The sequence below is a fragment of the Ceratotherium simum genome, chromosome 29, assembly GCF_057802395.1.
Source record: "Ceratotherium simum simum isolate JZ-2026a chromosome 29, ASM5780239v1, whole genome shotgun sequence".
In the NCBI taxonomy this organism is placed as follows: Eukaryota; Metazoa; Chordata; class Mammalia; order Perissodactyla; family Rhinocerotidae; genus Ceratotherium; species Ceratotherium simum.
Window position 1 is genome coordinate 6,271,211 of NC_141928.1, and position 20,460 is coordinate 6,291,670.

At 60.3% G+C, this 20,460-nt stretch overlaps 1 protein-coding gene across 1 annotated transcript in view; it reads left to right on the forward strand.

The window, feature by feature from the left end:
* FIBCD1 (fibrinogen C domain containing 1) overlaps positions 1 to 20,203 on the forward strand; it is a 35,309-nt gene extending 15,106 nt beyond the window's left edge. Inside the window, exons 5-7 of the mRNA XM_004423587.3 lie at positions 11,096 to 11,192; positions 15,627 to 15,806; positions 16,355 to 20,203. Of these exons, the coding sequence (XP_004423644.2) occupies positions 11,096 to 11,192; positions 15,627 to 15,806; positions 16,355 to 16,614 (537 nt within the window). The 3' untranslated portion in view covers positions 16,615 to 20,203. The remainder of the gene's footprint in view (positions 1 to 11,095; positions 11,193 to 15,626; positions 15,807 to 16,354) is intronic.
* The last annotated feature ends 257 nt before the right edge of the window (positions 20,204 to 20,460 follow it).

A 20,460-nucleotide genomic window follows, 5' to 3' on the forward strand; every position in this document is an offset into this window, starting at 1 on the left:
CCTGCCTGGGTGGGAGTTGGGAGCAATGAAATGTTCGGACTGCCCGCGGAAGGCAGGGGTGGGACAGCGTGGGTGGCCCTGGAACCTCCCGGATCTGGGAGACGGGGGTGGTGTGGTGGGCAGGGCCCTGGCTCGAAGACCCCAAGGAGTCTCCAGATCTGGGAAGCCCCTTCTAGAGCAGGGTGGGCACACTTGTCTCCCGTGGTCTCTGTCCCAACGACTCGACTCTGCCTTTGAGGGGGAACGTGATTGTGTCCCAATAACACTTGATTTGTGGACACTGACATTGGAATTTCATAAAATTCTCGTGTATTCTTCCTCAAATATTATTCAGACTATTTAAACATATTCTTCTTTTGATTTTTTGTAACCATCTAAAAATGTCCCAACCATTCTTGGCTCACGTGCTGTATAAAAACGGGCAGCAGGCGGGGGCTGTCCTGTGGGCCGTGGCGTGCTGACCCCATTCTAGAGCCGGGATTACCGACGGTGGGAAGTGACCTTGCTGCCCTGCCCCCTCCACACTGGCGGACTTCCAGCCCTCTCCTGAGGCTCAAGCCTGGGGCTGGGCTTCAGCAGGGCCGCCACTGGCCATTAGGTGACTTGGTGCAAATTTAAAAAGTGCATGTCCTTTCCTTTGGGGACACTGGGGTGCTGGGCTTGGCAAAGAGAACAGATGTGAGCCTTGGCCAGGTGCCCTTGAGCAGTGAACAACCTACACCACTGTCCCTGGATGTCTGTGTGCCACTCTGAAAGCTACTCAGCTTCCCTGAGTTGGCTGTGGTTGGGACAGCCAGGGACAATGGAAAGCAGGACCCTAAAACTGACTCTTGAAGGATTTTTGGCTTCACATTTCATTTCAAATGGGCAGACGATTTTGAGCACCTGCTGTGTACCAGGTACTGGGGAAGTACAGAGATGGGGAAGCCCCTATCCTCCCAAGGAACTCGGAGTCTGCAGGGATTTGGGGTGGAAGAGGTCATGGTGAGCAGAGCTGGAGGAGGCTCTGTACAAGCTTCCTGGAGAAGGGGGCATTTCTGATGAGCCTTAAAGAGTAGGTGGGATTTTTGAGTACGCAGGAAGGAGAAGGTATTCTGGGAAGAGGGAACAACCTAACAAGGGTCTGGGAGTCAGGAAACACACAGCATATTCTGGAAACAGTAGCTAGGGGATGGCGCATGAAGAGGTGAGGCTAAGGGTTGTTATATCCCGGGCTGTGGGGTTTGGGGCAAGCACTGGGGAGCTACTGAGGGTGCTGGAGAGAGGAAAGATAGGATAAGAACTGTGCTTCAGGAGCCACAAGCTGACTGTGCGTGTCCTTGGGCAGAGCAGGGAGAGAGGAGGGGAGGAGGCACTGTCCGCTGCTCACTCAGTGGACAGGCCTGTAACTGAGCCCCCGTGCCAGGGAGGTGGAGAGCATGGTGGTTACACGCTTGGGCTCCGGCATCCACAGACAGACCTGGGCGTGGCTCTCAGTCCTGCTGTGTGATCTCGGGCAAGTTGCTTCAGTTCTCTGAGCCTCAGTTTCCTCAGCCGTGGAATGAGGGCCCACCTGCCTCACTTAGAGGTCTTAACCGCAGGCAACAGCAAGTGGCTGATTTAAGCAGAAAAGGAATGTACTGGAGGGAGGCTATGAGACCGGAGAAACCAGCTCAGGGCCACACAGCCAGGAACAGAGCCCCCAGACCCGGCCAGGGGTTGCCTGGTGAGAACCCCACTGCCCCAGGGCTGCTGCTCCTGAGCGCGGGACTCAGCTACACCAGGGGACGGCACGGACCCCCCACCAAGATCTCGCTGTTCCTCTGAGAGAGGGTCCTTCTGTGCCCGCTTCTTCGCTTTCCCGGCTAGTGGGTCAGCGTCAGTGGGGGCTTCTGATGGTGGGGCCTGGGCCACACGCCTGCAGCCCTCCTCACCAGGGAAGGCTCGCAGCTGGAGTCACTAGCCGTGAGGGTGGGCGTCGTCCCTGCCTCCCACCAAACCTCAGGAGATGGGAAGGACAGCCACCAAGACACGTCCACTGTGGTTCTTGTGGGCTGACCCAGGCTTCCACTGCCAGATGCTCGTGGAGCTCTTAGCACAGGTCCGGCTGCTGTGCCGTAACTACCTATGACAATGAGCCGCGCCCCACGCAAGGCGCTGGCGACCCAACAATGGCCAAGGTGTGTGTGACCCTGCCCCTCACCGAGCTCCCCGCCAGCATGGCATCCACGGCGGTCCAGGGGACAGCGGTGAGGACCTGAAGCAGGGGTGGGGGTCAGCAGTTTCCAGCGGTGCCCACATAGGCAGGCAGGGTGCCTCCATTTCTCACCAAGGAGCGTGGAGTTGACTATTTGGGGTGAATTGATGCCCAAGCAGAGGGGAGAGGGAAGCTTCTCGAGGGGGATGTAGGGTGAAGAGCCCTGGTCAGTTTTGAAAGGGGTCAGCTGTCCCGAGCAGGGGGGGAGGCGGGGAGGCCCAAGTGAGGCGGGTGGGCAGGGGGCCAAGACGAGCACCGTCTGGAGGGCAGAGCCGGCATGAGAGCAGCTGGACCCCCGAGAGACGCGGAGACAGACGCACGGCTGAACTTCTCTGCAGGCTCCAGAGGAGAGCTTTCCAATGTGCTGATCTGCGTCCGGGTCTAAAAGCTCTTTTGTTTTCCTAACTCACAACATCTGAGTTATGGGATTTGCCTCTGGGAACCCCTCAGCAGGCAGAACAGCGCCAGAGCCTCAGCCAGAGCCCAGAAATCAGAGTTAAGGGTTAGGACAGCCTTAATGAAAGACCGAGACGCCGGCCTGGGCCATGCATCTTCCACTCGGTGGACTTGGGGCCAATCTTCCGGGAAGTTAATCAGGATTTGGGTCTACAGGCGGGTGATTCCCAGGCCCGGGCTGAGGGGTGATTAGAGAGGAGTCGAGGAGGAATGCCGGCTGCTCGGCCCTCCTGCGCAGACACCTGGATCAGGGGCTCTGGAAGACAGGCTGTTCTCGCTGAGAAGTGCTTGCGTGGCCGACAAATGTTAATATCCATTTGGGCTTCCATCAAAAGCAATCTTTTTCCAGATACCTCTGGGCGTCCGTCAGGCTTACCTCCCTGCCACATGGAATCGCTCAGAAACTCAATTGTTGTTTGGGAGGGAGCCGGCCGCTGCCTCTCTGCACCCCGATACCATCCATCCTCATTAGGCTCCACGTCCAAACTGCTGAGCCTCGAGTGCCGACACTGGATGCCCCTCCCTGGTGGACAGGGTGCCTGGGGCTGGACACTCCAGCCAGAGCCTGCTTCCCAGAGAGGCTGGACTGGGCGAGGATGGGGCTCGGCAGCCCTGCCTGCCCGGGGACCCCTTACAGTTTATATAACCACTGCTCTCCCAGGCAGGGCAGCCTCAGAGAGGGCAGAGATTTGTCCAGGGCCACCCAGCAAATGAGCAGCCCGCCTGGGGCAGCACCCAGGCCTCCCGAGGCCCAGCCTTGTGCACGTCTGTGGAACTGTCACACAGTGGCACTCACTTATCCACGCGTTCAACCACTGAGCACAGGCCAGAGGATTCGGCAGCAAGCTCCCAGCCTGGTGGGGAGCTGGACGAGTCAGCTGACTTGTGCGAGGGCTGCAGGCTGGGGGTCATGGGGAGCCCAGAGGAGAGCCCTCCGCCCAGCCTGGGGCAGCCAGGAGAAGTCCAAGTGCTGGGGGATGAAGCGGAGGCAGGCGGGGAACAGGGTTCCAGGCAAAGGGAACACACGTGCAAGGTCCACAGGGAGACGGCAGGGCTTGTTCTGGAAACGTGGTGGCTCCCTTCTGCTGGCGGATGGAGCTCGAGGGGCCAGGGACGGGGTGGTGGAGGCGGGCAGGGCTGGCTCGTGTGAGGTGGTGCCGGCGCATTAGGAGTCGGGCTTTCTCCTGAGGGAGAGTGGGCTCCTGCTGCCCCCAGGATTTCCCCAGGGTGGGAGTGACCCAGGATGTGGGGCCAAGGCGCTCGGGGACTGTGGGGGGGCAGTTCGGGGAGTGTGGATTCCACAGGCCCTGAATCCTTGCTGCAGAGTAGCACCCCATCCCTGCCCTAGAAAAGGAGGGGCCACCCCTGCTGACCTGTGACCCTGGGCAAGGGGCCTTCCTTCCTGGGCCCAGCTAGGTCACCGTGTCCCTTGGGAGGCCTCCCTGACCGCCAGATCCACCCTCAGGCTCCTTCTGTGCACCTGTCACAGGTGCGGCTTAGCGATCACTTGTCCATGTGCTGCCCGTCTGTGTCCCGGCCAGGCGAGCTCCACGGGGCAGCGACTCGCCATCTCGTGGACACCGTAGCTCAGGGCTCCGCATGTTTGCACGTCATGGGCGCTGCCTAAATACCTGCCGAATGAGTGAGTGCTGGCGTCTTTTGGCGCGGTCACCTCACCTCTCTGAGGCTCACTTTTTCTGTCTGATAAATGGGGTGATACAGTGCTGCTCATGCGGGACAGGGTCAGAATCCTCTGCAGGCTGCTCACCTGTGAGGGAGGGGAGGGAGGGACAAGGGAGAGCAGGGGGCCACGCCGAGCCTCGGGGATTCCCTGTGACCAGAGGAACCTGGCTCCGCCCTGTGGGATCTCGTAGTCAAGAGGTGTTTTTACAGAGCAGGAAGATTTGCAAAAATAGAGGCCAAATTTCCTCATTTGGAAGGTGACGCGTGGGATGAAGCTGGCATTTCCAGTTCACCTCCCCGCTGTGTGAGACTGGAAAGGTCACCTCCCCTCTTGGGGGGACCCTTCCTCATCCAGCCAGCAGGGGAGCCCTCATGTCTTGCTTGGCCTCCTTGCAGGGCCTGGGGAACGGGGTGGCCATGCCCAGGGCCCCGGGTGGGTTTTGGGCAATCAGAAGGAGGGTCCAGCTCGGCATCAGCAGACTGGGTCCCCCTGCCACCCTGCCTCTCTGCCCCAAGTCACAGCCTTTCTCCCACCCAGCTCTGCCCATAACAGCACCGTCAACTTGGCCTAATGGCCAAACCCCCATCTTTCATGATCACCAGCCGGGGTCACAGTTTGGGTCCAGTTCAGCATCTCCTAACCGCAGGGACCTGCAACAGAATCGATTCTGTTCCGAGCCCTCACTCAGATCCACAGCACAGCCAGCCGCCCCCAAGGCCACGAGCCGAGTGGCCCAAACCCTGGTTCTGCAGGGTGACCACGCTCTGCCAGGCATTTTACTGTCTCGTGGGGTCACCTGGCTCCGATATGCCTCTAATTGGCTCCGCTGTGGGAGAAACCACCCCTCCCACCATGCCCCGTTCCCTCCCCACCTGAGCTCCCAGCCACGGAGGAAAATCCTTTCCTCACTTGGAAAACATCAAAGGAGCCGCCACCAAGCGTAGCGCAGCCTGCAGTGGGATCAGGCTCAGAAGAGATGAAAAGCTCCCAGGCCGCCCCAGCCGGGATGCGGGATGCACGCTGGGGAGGCCGGGCAGCAGGCCTGCACACTCCGCTGGGTGTGTTCACCTCCCTGCGTGGGCTGAGGCCGTGGCCAGTCCCCCTTGTCCCAGAGGCTCTGATGTCAGGGGCATCTGCTGTGACGTCAGTGGGCCACGCTGCTACCTGCTCGGCACCGGCTCCCCACTGCTCCAGGGAGCCTCGGAGCCCACACGTGCTTATAATGACCAGTGACGACACCCCCTCGTTGCCTGCCCTGTCTGCATGGAGAGAGCCTGCCTCCATCCAGAGCCGTTTGGATTCTTCAGACTTCTACCGTGGACGGGGAGGCACATGGAGGCTCAGCATTTGATAAATGGCAGCTCTGAGCGTGTTTGCCAGGAGCGGGCAGGCACCGACTGCCAAGCCTGGAAGCGTGGCAGAGCGCCAGGCCCGGGGGTACCATTTTCAGTCACAAACAAGGAGTGGGCCCACTTCCTTCTGGGCGTGGCAGCTGGTTCCGAAGGGAGGGAGGTGACGGTGGTTAGACTTCCTGTGTGCCACCTGGTGTATGCTTTTGCATCTTTGCCACCATTCTGCAGGGTGACAAAGGGGCTGATGGTGGTGCCTTTTTATAGGAAGGAAACTGAGGCTCGGAAAGGGTCCGTGACTTGTCTGAGGGCACATGGCCTGGGAGAGGCAGAGCCAGGATTTGAACTCAGCTCAGCCTTATTGCAGAACCTGGGCTCTTGCCAGTAAGCCTCGGCTCCCTGGGGCCACTGCCCAGAGAAGTCCAGCAAGGATGTAAGGAGCGACTGACCGTCTCCCGGGAGAGCGAGCAGAGCCTCCCCAGGGCCGCCTTTGAGCGGCTGCATTTGCTCGCATGTCCAAGTTTTCTTTCTTTTAATGCAGAATCCGCCTCAGCCATAGCTGTCCACGCCTCCTCTCAGAATCGACTGCTCAGGAGGCCTGGGAGGCTGGTGGACACCACAGCTGCATAACCAACACGATCCTGCCTGTGGCTGGTTTCTGCAGCAGCTTCATCAGAGTCTAGGAAGAATCCCAGATGCTGCCTCCTGGGGACCCTCCTAAGGTGGCAGAGATACCCCCTCCCCAGCTCACAGGGTTTGGGCCCACTCAGCCCCCATCCCTCGGGCCTCAGCTCCACTGACTGCCTGCCAAGACCTTGCTCAATCTGCAGTTCAGCTGAGCATCTCCTCCAGGAAGCCCTCCTGGACCACCCTCCCAACCGCCCCAGCAGATGGTTCATCCTCCTCTGAGCTCCCAGCACACATAACAACAATTGTTACCATTATGCAATGCTGTGTATCAACCAGCACATTTAACCGTCACCGCATCCTTGTGGGTAGGGGCTGTTATCACCCCCCTTTCTCAGATGAGAAAACTGAGTCACGAGGATCTAAGAAACATGCCAGGTTGGGAGCTGCTCTGCCCTGAGACCGCTGGCTTGTGTGTCCATCTCTCCTGGGACTGGGAGCTTGCTGAGGGCCAGAGTCCCCCCTTTGGGCCCAAGCACACCACACAGGGCCTGGGGCAGCAATCCTTTTCATTCTGCAGAAGAGAGAAGCCAAGACTCAGATGGTCACACGGCCTGTTGGCTGGAGGATAGAACGTGGGTCTCCTGGGTGCCAGCCCAGGGCACTCCCTGGGGCTGGCCCGGCTCAGCTATGACGAGGGCCAAGTGGACTCACGAGTGTGGGGGAGCAATGTCCACACCCCAGCCGTGGGGCACCCCTCAGCCACCCTCTGTATTGGTGCACCCTCAGGCCCCCTCTTCTGGCCTCAATGGGCCCCAGCACCCCAGACTTGAGGCTCCCCTCTCTGCAGAGGTCGCCCCACCTCTCCAAACCTTAGTCTTCTCATCTCCCGGGCTGTGGTGGGGAGGGCCGAGGCTGTCCTGGAAGGCACTGGCCAGTGCTGGGGTGACCAGGGAGCCGGGCTCCGGCGCTCAGCATGACGACTCCATGCTCTCGGCACCGTGGCAGACAAGGACAGGTCAGACAGGCCCCGTCAGAGGAAGGGGGACCAGACCTGCGGAGCGCGAGACGGACCCCCGGAGCCCGTCTGACAAACACGGGACAGCCAGCCCCGCTGCTGCTCTCTCCCGCCGCCCCAAGCGCGGTCGCTCCTTCCTTTGAAACCACCAGCACCATCTGCAGGACCATGTGGGCCCGGCGCTCCGTTGGCAGAGCCCCTGTGCGGCACTTGGAAGACGCGCCGGGCGGCAGGCGGCTGGCTCCTGAGAAGCCGCGTCGAGAAAACACGCTCTGTCTGTCTGCCCACTCGTGGCGCCTGCCCAGGAGGCTGCGCTGGCGGCAGGCGTTTCTCCATCAATCAACTTGCAGCCGGAACCCAAGGGCGATGCCCCAGGAGCTGGACCGATGAATATTTTAGCCTCAAAATTAATAAACAGTTATTTTGTGTCCCTACTTTTTTTCCCCAAGCCAGGATTCGTGTTCTGTGGGTGGGACAGAGGAGGGGGAAGTGGAGATATGGATCCTTGACTCGCTTCCCTCTTCGCATCTTCCTGTCTGGCTGATCCTTGCTGTGTAATTGAAGGCCTCTGCTTGGTGACATCCGGCCATCCAGCGTCCCTGAAGTCTAGCTGGTTTCCAGAAATCTGAAGCCACAGCTGCAGTTCACCCTGGCGTGCAGATCACATACTCCTGAGCACCTGGGAGAACCGGCAGACAATCTGTGGCCTCGCGCACCTGGAACTTGCTGGTCATGCGCTGTAATCGGCGCGAGAGTGAGGCCAAGGTTCCGTGTCTGAGATCCTAGCTGGTGCCCGGCACGCTCGGTCACTCAGCGTTTGAGCCAAGGAATAAGGACAGCCCGTGGCGAAGGCCGGCAACGTCCGGGGCAACGTTTCTCAAACTGCAGGTCGTGTTCTGTTGACAGGTGGAGAAATCAATTTAATGGGTTGTGATCAGCATCATTTTTTAAGTCAAATAGAATGCAATAGAATGGAACAGGATAGAAAATGTCAGAGCCCATCCGTCTTGACGAGGGCAAGTGTCATTCCAGGGAGCTTTTGCTTCAGACACGAACACCCGGAGTGTGTGTGTCACCATGTAAACTGCATTTCCCTGGGTCATGGTCGAAAAGTCTAAAAGCCACTTCTGCAAAGCTGGCAACATTTGCTGTCGCTTCGAAGCTGGTGTGGATTCAAACCACCTCGTCAGGAACATCGGCCACACTCTGGACTGTAGAGAACTTTCCTGGGGGAGGAGAAAGGCAGGGAGGCCCAGGTGGCCCCTGAACATGCGCTCACCCCTGCTGACCATGCCCCCAGCCCAAGCCCCAGCAGGGGTCATGCCTGTGCCGGCACTCAGCCCCGGAGGGCAGTGGGAAAGACGGGCGGAGGACGGCGGGCTTAGAGGTTGGCTCTTGGCATGAGAGGCTTGTACATGGAGACAAGGCGTGCCCCAGGTTTGGGACGCCCTTGTCAGTGCAAATGAGAGTGTGGATGTGAGTGGTGAGACACCGGCCTGGCCTTAGGCTGAGGGCCTGAGGTGTGGGTCAGACGGCCCACTCCACTGCTCGAGGCCGCCTGACTTTGGCCAGCGTCAGGGCTTCTGTCTACTGGAACGAGGAGGGGGGCTGGGGGACACCCAACCCAGGCTCCGGGGTTGGGGTAAGCATTTGGTGAATACTGCGTGCACTCGGCGGGGAGCCATCAACCCCGAGCATCCGCTGTGGTTGGCTCTCAACACCAGTTGGTCTCGGCCACTCTGCCTGTCTGTGCAATGTTCAGGGTTCATGCCCTACCCGTGCCCGGAATCCTGGAACCCCCACCTTCTACTTCCTAATAGTAGTAACAGGAAAAACAATAATGATGGCAATAATAATACCAGCCACTGTGCCACTGACGCCTCGCTGAGGTCCTGGCAGGTGGGGTTTGTCAGTGGGTGAGGAAACTGTGACCCAGAGGGAAGGAAGGACTTATCTAGGCCATACAGCAGGTGAACGCGGGGCCCAGGACCCTCCCTTCCTCCAGGGCCACCCTGGAATCCCTCCCAGAAGCCAGCCCTGCCAGGCATGGCCACTCTGGCGGGCCCCTGGGGCGGCTCAGGGAGTGGGTGTGCAGGGCTGGTCTGGAAGGAGGAGCAGTGTGGACGGGCAGAGGCTGGGGGAGCGGGGAGGGGAGGAGACCCAGGGCCGGGCCTGCCTCTTGATGCTGCGTTCTCCTCCTCCTCGCATTACTGAGTGCCACCTGTGTGCCAGGCCCTGGGCTTATTTTCAGGATCACCACAGCCTGTGGGGGAGATGCTACTATGGTCCTCATTTTACAGATGAGGAAACCAAGACTCAGAGAGGCTGGTTAACCCGCCAGGGCTCTACAGCCCCAGTCTGTAACCACTACCCCCACCCCTCACTGCCTCTCCCCAGGCCCTCCAGGTACACCCCTCCAGCAGAAACAGGCCCCCAGCTGCCCCCTGGCTTCTCGGTGGAGCCTCTGAGCTTCTGCCAGGATTAGGTTTTTCAAAGGGCGCGTGCTCAGGGTTCCAATCCGCAGCCATCAATACCGCCCTCCACTGCCTCTCAGATCTCCAGAGCCTGATCAAATTTTCTCCCGTGCAGCCCTCTTCTGAGGACTTGCACATTGCAGGGCCAGCCAGGTTCGGGGTAGCAGAGCAAGAAAAGAGAGATGTCATCTCCCTCCCACCCCCTGACGTCAGAGCTGCCCAGATGCTGTGACTGACAGGTCCCTGCGGACGACGCGGAGCATGCGGCCAGCGCTGGCCCAGCGGCCCCGCGGGCAGATGCCGCACCGGGCAGTTCCGGGCGGCTGAAATCAGGCTGCTTAGTAATGAAACTGGCAGCTCGCTGGCACCGCAGCCGCAGCTCGGCACCCCAGACGCGGGCACAGACGAGGCGGTCAGGGTGGGGTGCTGCCTCTGCAAATGAGCAGAAACGGCTTGTTGAACAGAAAGAGCTGGGGGTGGGGGGCGGGGGGCGGGGGGCTTGGAACAGGATTGTCAGCAGATCTTGTCAATACTCGAGGCAGCTCTGGCCTGGACCAGCGTGGTGCTTATTTCAAAGCAATTTAACCGCTGGGATTCCCGGCTCCCAAATCAAGAATGTTATTAAAATGAAGAACGGGGCTGCCCGGCTGCTCCTCGGCACCTGGGTCACAGGCCAGCCGGCTGTGGCCTCCTCATGGTCCCCTGAGAAGCGGCTGGGGCTCCAGTCTCCCAAGCCCCCACTGGTCCCTTGCCCGGGCTTTTTTGTGGGGGGCAGTTGTGTGTGATTCTGGTGGAGGCATTTTCAGAGATGGAGCTCCGAACGCCAAGCCTGGGGGTGGGGGGTGTGTGTGTGTGTCTGCGTGTCTACGTGTGTGTGTGTTTTCTCGGTTTTTAAAAACTCGAGAATGGATTTTTGTTCGGTTTTGTTTTGACCTGGGAAAAGATACCAGGGCCCTTGCCCTCCACCCTCATTATTTAACCAGTGGGGAAACTGAGGCCCAAGCAGGCCCAGTCTAGGGTCTCACAGTGAGGCCGCAGAGGTGGGCCTGGAAGCCACTCCACCCCGGTCTACTGTGATTCCTTCCTGAGGGGACGTGTCAGGGGCCTGTGGGCATTCGGTCAGTCCTGCCTCGGGCCACCACGAGGCTCCTGAGCCCTGCTCTGCTCCAGGCCTGGTGCCAGGAGCTTTTGAGGGAATGGGGGGGCCTGGGGTGGTGGTGCCAGCACCCCACCCTCCTCCTCCCTTTGCAGGTGTTCCAGCGCCGGGAGGACGGCTCAGTGAACTTCTTCCGAGGCTGGGAGGCGTACCGGGACGGCTTCGGCAAGCTCACGGGGGAGCACTGGCTAGGTGAGAGCCACTGACGCCTGCCCGAGGTGGGCCCCCTGTGCGTCCCAGGCTGAGGGGGCGGCCCTCCCGATGGATGGCCGGCTGGGTCACCCTGGCCGCGGCACGCATGAGTCAGCTCACAGGTGCTGCGTGGAGGTGATCAGTGCTTTCAGTGTGAACAAGGTCAGCGAGCAGGAAGCCAGAGGAAGTGGGTCCTGTGGAGACGTGTGCTCTTCCTGTGGGGACGCCCTGGGACCTGGTCGCTGTCTGGGGTCCCACAAGCTGTGGGCAGCTGCAGGGCTCAGTTCCCAGGAGACCCCCAACACTGCCTGACCCTCGGGGGTCAGCAATGCCCCATGGCTGTGCTCGGGACACCAAGGGCGTACCTCCCAGAAGAGCAGCAGGTCGGTGCTCCCGGGCACAGTTCCCGGCACTCCCATGGCACACCCACGTCTCCCACAGCTGGCACGGATCCTTGCCTGGCACAAAGTTAGGGCAAAAAGCTTATGTCAATGTTATTGTTATTACTATTATTTACTTACTATTTATCTTTAAATTCACTCAGTATTTTAAAATTTGAATATCTTGCATAATTTTATTCTAAAGGATAACATCCACAAAAATCACAGGTCTGAGGTCCTGTATATATTTGGGAGAGAGTTGTGGCTTGAGGTGAGGTTTTGGTTTGTGTGTGTATGTGATATATATAATTCACCATTTTAAAGTGCACAATTCAGTGGTTTTTAGTATATTCACAGAGTTGTGCAACCGTCACCACTATCTAATTCCAGAACATTTTTTCCAGTCCAAAGAGAAACCCTGTGGCCCCATTAGCAGTCACCCCCATTTATATTTTTAACATATATTAAAATAAGCACATGGCACAGGGATGACGTGTCCCCTGAGTATCCTTTGAACGACCTGGCCCACTCCTCGGTACACCCGTCCCACTTTAGAGTCCCCGGGCACAGGTATCTGGCACGTTCCCCGGCCAGGCATGGGGCAGAGGAGGTCAGAGTGAAGGTGTGAGGCGTGTGGCTGGCGGGGAGCACCAACCGGAGGGCTGAGCGCCAAGATCTGGGCTCTGGGTGCGGTCAGGAGGGTCCCAGGTCTGCAAGGATTTTCAGCGGAACCCCTTGGGGCAAGGGGAGGTCGGCCCCAGGGGTGGGGTCCAGGTGCGCGCCACTCCCCTGCGTGCGCAGAGGCACCTGGGTGGAGATTTGCACTGTCCTTTGCTCCATGTCAGTCTCCCCCCACCGACCTGGGGTCCACAAGCGCAGGACCCTGTCTGCCCTGACCTCCGCTGTGTCCCCGGTCCCCAGGAAGGTCCTGAGGCCAGACACCCCAGTGTGGACTTCATGACCACAGTCCCATGTACCACACACCTCCTGTGTGCCCAGCCTGTGGGGAGCGTTTTACGTCCATCGCCCGACACCTCCCACCCAGCCTAGGACAGTGGCCTGCTGTCCTTCTCTTTTATGGATGAGGAAACTGAGGCTCAGCAAGGAAGGGCACTTGGCACAAGTGACACGAGTCACAAGCTGGCGTGCGTGTGTGTGTGTGTGTTGAGGGGGGGAAGCCCAGCCAAGCTTTGACCCATCCCCGGAACTGAATGGCAGCAGAGGCATGATGGGGGTCAGGAGAGAGAAGTTTCTTAGGAGGGAGACCCTTCTCCCAGCCTCCCCCCAGGGTGGGTGTGTAAAGACAGGGAGAAGGCAGCCAGGTGGGGGCCCTGTTCCCGCATCACTGCCCACCCCACTGGAGCAGCCTTGGTGCCTCTGCCACGCGGCAGCATCTTAATTGAAATCTATCAGCAGCTGCCGAGGGCGCGGAGGAAGCATTTAAGCGGGGCCTTGATTAGCTCCTGGCAGACGGGGAGCCTGACGAGAATGTCAACTCGGGCCCAGCCCTCCGCTCCCCTCGCTGCCCTCCCTCCGCTTCTCCACCCTGCTGTCCCCTTCTCATCGAGTCTTGTGTCTTTTCCTGTTGAGTTATGGGAGCTCTTTATATATTAAGGTATTGATCCTTTGTCAGATGCACATGATGCATGTTCGCTCCCAGTCATTTCTCTTTTGCCTTTTTTTTTTGGTACCATTATTGCTTATTTCTTAGAAGTTTTAAATTTTTATGTAGTCAATTATTGCCCATCTTTTCCTTCATATCTTCTGGATTTTAGGCCCTGCTTTCCCCTCCCAGTTTTATTAAAAATGTCTCCTGTATTTTTTCCTAATGCTTTTTTAGTGTTTTATGTTAGCCTCAGATCTTGAATCCTTCTGGGAGTTCACTGGGGTGATGATTTTTCCTCCCTGTTGTCATCTGTCAGCTGCTTCTTCCTTTCGCCCTGTGATTTGAACTCTGATGGATGATGGGGTCAGATCTCAGCTCACTGTCCAGGGGCCCAAGGGAGCGGGGGCTGCTCGTATCCTGGCAGATCAACAAGGCTGGAGAAACGCACAGGGCAAAGATGGGGGTGGGGGCACTGGCATTCGAGGGAAGACAGTGGAGATGAGGGTGAACTGAATCCGAGAGGGAGCCCAGAGGCCCCAGTATCTGCGCCTCCCTCTGGGCTCCCTGCCCAGGGGCCCCTCGTGGGCACTGGGATGGGCATCAGGCATGGGGCGCTGTGCAGCCCAAAGGAGTGGTGCGATAATGTGGGCACCAGCGACCATTCAGTGACAGGAAAGGAATCTTCCAGCATCCCCACTGGGCTGGTTTTCCTCTTGCCCTATTCCTGATTCAGATTATTCATCTTGAGCGAGAACTGAATAAGAGCAAGGAGGCTGGGCAAACTGCCTGGGTTCAAATCCCAGCTCTGCCACTTACCAGCTGTGTGACCTGGGCCAGTTACCCACCTCCCTGTGCCTCACTCTCCTCACCTATAAACTAGGGACAATAATAGCACCTGCCTCACTGGATCATGACAGCAGCAGCAAACACCCGGATAAGGTGTGCAGTGGGCCAGGCGCTGTTCTGAGAGCTGAACAGGGATTCCGTAATTAAATTGGACTCATTCGAACCCCACTGGATTCGTTAACCCACAGGAAGCACTGAGAACGGTGCCTGGCATTTGTAAGTGCTGTCCAGGTGGTGGCAGCTGTCATTGGGGGCTACTGTCTGCCCTTTACAGTTTGTGACGCCCTGCTAGCCCCTCACATCCGCCCTGTGAGGCCCACCCCACAGGTGTGCGAGCCGGGGCCCAGAGAGGGCGAGCAGCGGGCCGGGAGCCTCCAGCCCAGGGAGGGGCGGAGGGAGGGGAGACGGGGGCCTCGGGCGGGCGGGCCCGCCGCCGTCCTGCCGTCACTCCTCTCACGGCTCCTTCTCCCTGCCCTGGACCTGGACGACCGGACCAGAGCTTCCCTCCGGGCTGGACGGGGAAGGGTCGGCACAGCCCTCACGCTCCGTTCGCACGCACACGCTGACCTCGAGGGGGGTCTTGGGGCTCCAGAAAGGAAGGCGGGAGGGAGAGGCTGAGAAATGTCACTGGATGCTGATAACTTGTGTAAGGCGTTTCATTAAATGCCCTCTTAATCAAGAGGCAATCAAAGCGGCAGGGAAGCACCTTGAGTGAGAGTGAGTGAGTGTGTGTGTGTGTGTGAGAGAGAGGGACGGAGAGGAAGAGGCGGGGGAGGCCTGGGGTAAGACCCCAGGATGGGCACCGGAGAGCTGAGGAGGGGAGGACAGAGGGAGGGAGGAAGTGGGACGGGGTGGGGGGCTACAGAGCCAGGCCCTGCAGACAGCAGGAGACACGGGCACCGTCTTCTGCCTCTCTCCCACTGAGCCAGCATTTACTGAGCACCTGTTGTGTGCTGGGCCCGCCCTCACATGCTGGGATTCAGCAGTGAACAGGGCAGTCATGTCGCTCTCACGGAGCTTCCACACTGGGGGAAGGCCGACGAGGAAATAGGCAGCTGAATGATACACAGCGGTGGGGGGAGCACCTGGGTTGGCAGAGGTCCTCAACCCTGACAGGAAGTCAGGCAGCCTTCCTGAGGAGGTGAGACCTGGAAATGAGCAGAAGGCAACCAGGTGAGGAGGAGTGGGGAAAAGTCTCCTGGGCAGAGGGAACAGTATGTGCAAAGGCTCAGAGGCCAGGTTCAGAGAAATGTGGGTGAGTACCAGAGCCGGTCTGGCTGGAGCCCAGAGTGTGAAAGAGGATAAGGGTGCCATCACCCCCAGCCCAAATTTTCCAGATTCCTGCTGACTCTTGCAGTCTTTCTACAGCCTTCAGCTCACATTGGAAAGCACAGCGAACAGAGAAAAGCTGAAACATGGAATACTGGCCATCCTTAGCTTCCTGCACACAGGCCCCCAGGAAGAAGGAAGCATCCCGGGGCCGACAGTATTCACTTGGTGGTGGTTGTCCCTTTCTGTCACCAACCTCATGAGCTTGGCTCTTGCTTCTTGGTCCTCTCTGAGAGGTCACCCCCTAAGCCCCCCGTTCTCTCCCGACTCCAGGGCTCAAGAGGATCCACGCCCTGACCACGCAGGCTTCCTATGAGCTCCACGTGGACCTGGAGGACTTCGACAACGGCACGGCCTACGCCCGCTACGGGAGCTTCGGCGTGGGCTTGTTCTCCGTGGACCCCGAGGAGGACGGGTACCCGCTCACCGTGGCCGACTACTCGGGCACCGCAGGTAGGGCTCCGGGCCGCAGCAGGCGGTGGGGAGGAGGGGCAGGCAGAGGAGGTCCTGCCTGCTGGGTCCAGTGCTTCCGCCCTCTGGGGTCCGGATCAGGGCTTCTCACCTCCCCCTGCAAGTCCCCCGGTCCTCACCCCAGCCACGAGAGGCCGGCAGGGCCTGGACGGTTCACCCATTGTGCAGATGAGCAAAAAAAAAAAAAAAAAATCGGGACGCCTGGGGTTTGGGCTCTGCTGGGCGTCTCAGGTGTGGTGGCTGAACCCTCTGGGCTGGGCTTCTCCTCTCAGGCCCAGGCAAGAAAGCAAGGAAGGGGAGTGTGTGAAGAAGCTGGGAGGAGGGGTGGAGACTGTCCCACGGACAGCCACGGGGACCCAGGGTGGCACCGTGAGTGCATGTGAGCCGCATGGACACCGTAGGGCCGGGGGCAGATGTGTGCGCGCGTGTGCGCCAGTGTATGCAGGGACACGTGCATACGTATGCACACTTAAGTCCAGGGGAGTGCACTGCGCACACGTGAGCACACACCCGCGTGCGCGCCTGCGCAGGCGACTCCCTCCTGAAGCACAGCGGCATGAAGTTCACCACCAAGGACCGCGACAGCGACCACTCGGAGAACAACTGCGCCGCCTTCTACCGCGGCGCCTGGTGGTACCGCAACTGCCACACGTCCAACCTCAACGGCCAGTACCTGCGCGGCGCACACGCGTCCTACGCCGACGGCGTCGAGTGGTCCTCCTGGACCGGCTGGCAGTACTCGCTCAAGTTCTCCGAGATGAAGATCCGGCCGGTCCGTGAGGACCGCTAGACGGGCGCCCGGCCGGCCCCGCCCCCGCCCCCCATCCCCAGGCTCCACCGCCCCCCATCCCCAGACGCCACCGCACCTGCCCCTGAGCCAACGTTCCGCCCACCCGCGCATGGCTGACCCGCTCTTGGGCTGGAGTGGGCCAGGCTAACCCCGACACTGAGGCCCCCTGGGCGGGGAGGCCACGCGTTGCCTCCACGCTGTCCCCACCCCCCAATTTGCCTCTGCTGGTGGGGGCCGGGGCAGACTTGAGGACCCAAAATTCTACCTGCCACGCGCCCCCGGCAGCCCCTCCACTTTGCCGGTCCAAACCCCCCGCGTTATGGGGACGCAGAGGAGGAGCAGACGGCACCCCTGGGGCCCTTTCAGCCGATCAGGGGCAACGTTAGGATCCTTCTGAGTCAGATCTGAGGCCAGCCTCCTCTGCCCCTCCTGGTCCCTTCCCTCGCATCCATGGTGGCTGGGGATCCCACCTGTCGCCCAAGAACCGGGGACCTGGTGTGTGTGTGTGTGTGTCTGGTGCTGGGGGCTGCCTGTGGCTGTGAGCTGGGCTGGGGGCAGATGCCTGCGGGGTCTCGTGCCCCAAGGTGACCGAGGCTGGGTCCCTGGAGCCCCCCACCCATCCATCCCCGTGTTCCCACAGGCCTAGGAGGTCTCCAGTCCCCTTGGCTGCTGTCCCCAGCCTCCTGCCTTCCCGGGGCAGCCCAGCCCGCCCCACCCCTGTTCTCCTGCTGGTGGGAGGCAGAGGCAGGTCCTGCACCACTGGGCCAGCCAATGAGAACCTCTTGATTTTCTGGCTTCGCCACCCCCACCGCTAATTTCCAGGGACTCCAGGATTCTAGGCCTCCTGGGAGCAGGCCTGGAGGGTGGAGGCTGGACCTGAGGGGTTTGGTGGCTGTCACCCCATCAGCCCAGAGACTGCTATCTCAGTGGGGAGGTGGCCCCCTGCTGCCACCTGAGGTCAGGGGGAAGGGACCTCCCTGGGCAAATGGGGAGACTGAGGCACCGGCCAGGCACTTAGAGACATTTTCTCATTGAATCCGCCCAATGTACTGTTATTGCCCCACCACCCCCCCAACACCGTCCCCTGCCAGCAAGAACCACGGTGCCCAAGGTCAGCGGCCACGAAGGGCGGGGCTGGGACGCCCGCCCTTAAGACTCTGCTCAACAGCCTTTGAACCTTGATGCCTCTGTGGTCAGAACCAAGCACAGGGCTGTTTTTCCAAGTTCCCACCCACGAGGACCTGATGGGGGGCCTTTGAGAGGGCCGGGGAGCTGCCCCGCCGGTGGGCAGCCCTGGTGACTCCTCGTCAGGCAGGATGGAGGTGTGTTTCCTTCACAGGACACCTGAAGGTGGGTGAAGGCAGGCAACTGGGGGTGTGTGGTTCAGCTCGCCCTCCCCCCCCCCCCAGCAAAGTTTGCGTTTCACTAACAGTAAGTCAGAGTTGGCCAGGGGCAGCAGGAAAGGTCCAGAGTGCCGCTGACCGGCCATGCGACCTGGCCAGTCCCCTCTAGCTCCACCTGGTCGTCAGCATTCAGCAAAGGTTTGGTGGACACCCACTGTGGGCCAAGGCCTGCTGTGGGGGCCGGACAGGACCGAGTCCCTGCCCTCTTGGCACTCTGCTGGAAGCAGAGACGGCCCAGCAACGGGACTACAGCCCAGTGGGGCGGGGGCGGTGTGGAGGGAGACACGCGTAGGACCACAACACCCGCCCTCTGCCAGCCCCCTTTCCCATTCTCTAGAAACCAAGACAGCCAGCGCCCCGGGCCACCGGGACCACCAGCCAGGGAGCAGAGGCTGGGTGGGACCCTGAGTCCTCATCCCAGGGAGCCCCCTCTCCCCTACCAGCCCCAGGCTGGGGCCGGCTTCTGCTGCCAGCCTTGCAGAGCCAGCCGCTGTTTAGAAAGTGCCGAGCGCTTTCTGATCTGTCATCAAACAAACTCCTGGTGAGTGTGATGTTAACAGACTCACACATGTGTGCATCAGGAGGCTCAGGGCACTCGTGCCAGGGCTTGGCCACAGAACAGACATGCCGCAGCTCCAGCCTGGCAGGTGGGTGAGGGTGGCCCTCAGGAGCCTGTGGTCTGCGTCCTCAGCATCCCGCTGACCAGGAGAGACTCACTCCTTCCCAGACGGGAGCACCGGCCCCACCCGGGGACATGGCCTGACCAAACACTGGCTGAGTGGGCACAAAGCCCGTCATGGAGGGGACAGCTGAGGCCTGCGCACTTCCCTCCCTAAAGGGCACCCCTTCAAAGGCTGGTGCTGGGCACAAACAGCCCTGCACACCCGCTCTGGGCCAGGAGGCTGTAGTGAGCAAGGGAGGCCTGGGCCCTGGTCTCAGGGAGCCCATGGTGTGACGTCAGTGTGAGTGGCCATCACATGAGGTGGAGTGACCACAGGAAGAAGGGGATGGTGGGAGAGCCAGGGGGAGGGGAGCTCTGCCGAGACCTGAGGGGTGAGAGATGTGTGTAAAGGGTCACCCGGGACCCATGGTCGCTGCACTTGAACCCTGACCCACAGGGTCCAAGTTGATGGGTTGATGGTGGGGTGCCTGTGGCCCCCCATTCCATGTCACCTGCCCAACCCCCCTACACTGGGGGTCTTGAGGTGTTGCACGTATCGTCCCACAAGCTTCTGGAAGTTCCTTTCCACAAGCACAGGTAGGGTCTGTGGAGTCAGCCGTGGACTCATTCCTTGTCCCCAAACTGGATACATCTCTGAGAGTTACACCAGAGGCCACTCAGCTGGCCACCTGAGCTCCCCGAGTGCAGAGGGTGGACGGACCCTGAGTTTCCACCCTGACGGCCTCAGCACGGTCAGCCAGGAGACAAGGGCAGAGCTGCGAGTGCTTCTCAGATTGCGTTTCCCCTGCAGCCGCATGTAAATAGGTTTGATAATGTTTGTCTTGGGGCAGAAGTGATGGTGGCAGAGCCCGCCTCTTCCTGGTCACCCGCACCCCACCCGCATCCACGAAGGCCTCTGGCTGGCCTGGCTGCAGCCGGAGTGCGGAAGCAGGGAGCCCTGTCACCCAGGAGTCACGGGCTTAGCGAAGCACATCGACAGGAACTGCCAGCTGCGTCTGCTACAGCGGGAGGGGAGGGGGACATGGGGGACATCAGCAAGGCCCACAGTCCTGTGGAGTCTGAGGAACAGCGTGCTGGTAGGAGGACACGTTAGGGCATGTGCTGAGCCTAGAACACAGGACACAAGGCCTTGGTCCAAGTGGCCGGGGCCTCCCCAGGGCCTCGGCTTCTTCACGTGCTTGCAGGGAGAGGGCTGTCCCCAAACCCGGAGGGGGCCAAGGAGCTGGCAGGACTCAGCAAACCCGGAGGGCTGAGGTTCGACTCCGGTGGGACTGGGGGCACGACAGGGAGTGGAGGACGGGGCCCTGACCTGAGGCTGGCCACTTTAGCCTCCTGCTGTGTCCACACAAGGCTGGCCGGGTGTGTGGCGGGCACTGGGGCTGGAGAGGGAACTCCAGGGCCAGCACAGCATGGAGGGACAGAGCATGGCGTGGGACAGTGCTGGTCTGGGCCGTGTGCACTTGGTGTCGTGTGTGTTCCCATCTCCAATAAAGTCTCATGGTGACCTGGCTCGCCCTCCACTTCTAACCCTGTGCAGGGCCCCACATCAGAGCACGGGGTGGGGCAGAGCATGGGGTGAGGCACCCCAGCTCCCAGGAGTGCCTCCTACGTGGTGTGCCCAGTCCTCTACCACTTTTATTTCTGTCTAGGAATTGGGGTTTCCCAGATAGCTTGTACCCCGGCAGCAGAGCCAGCTCCACACCTGGCAGCAGCCCCAGGCCACCGGGGCCCGTGGAAGCAAGGCCTGCCTCCCTCGTGAGC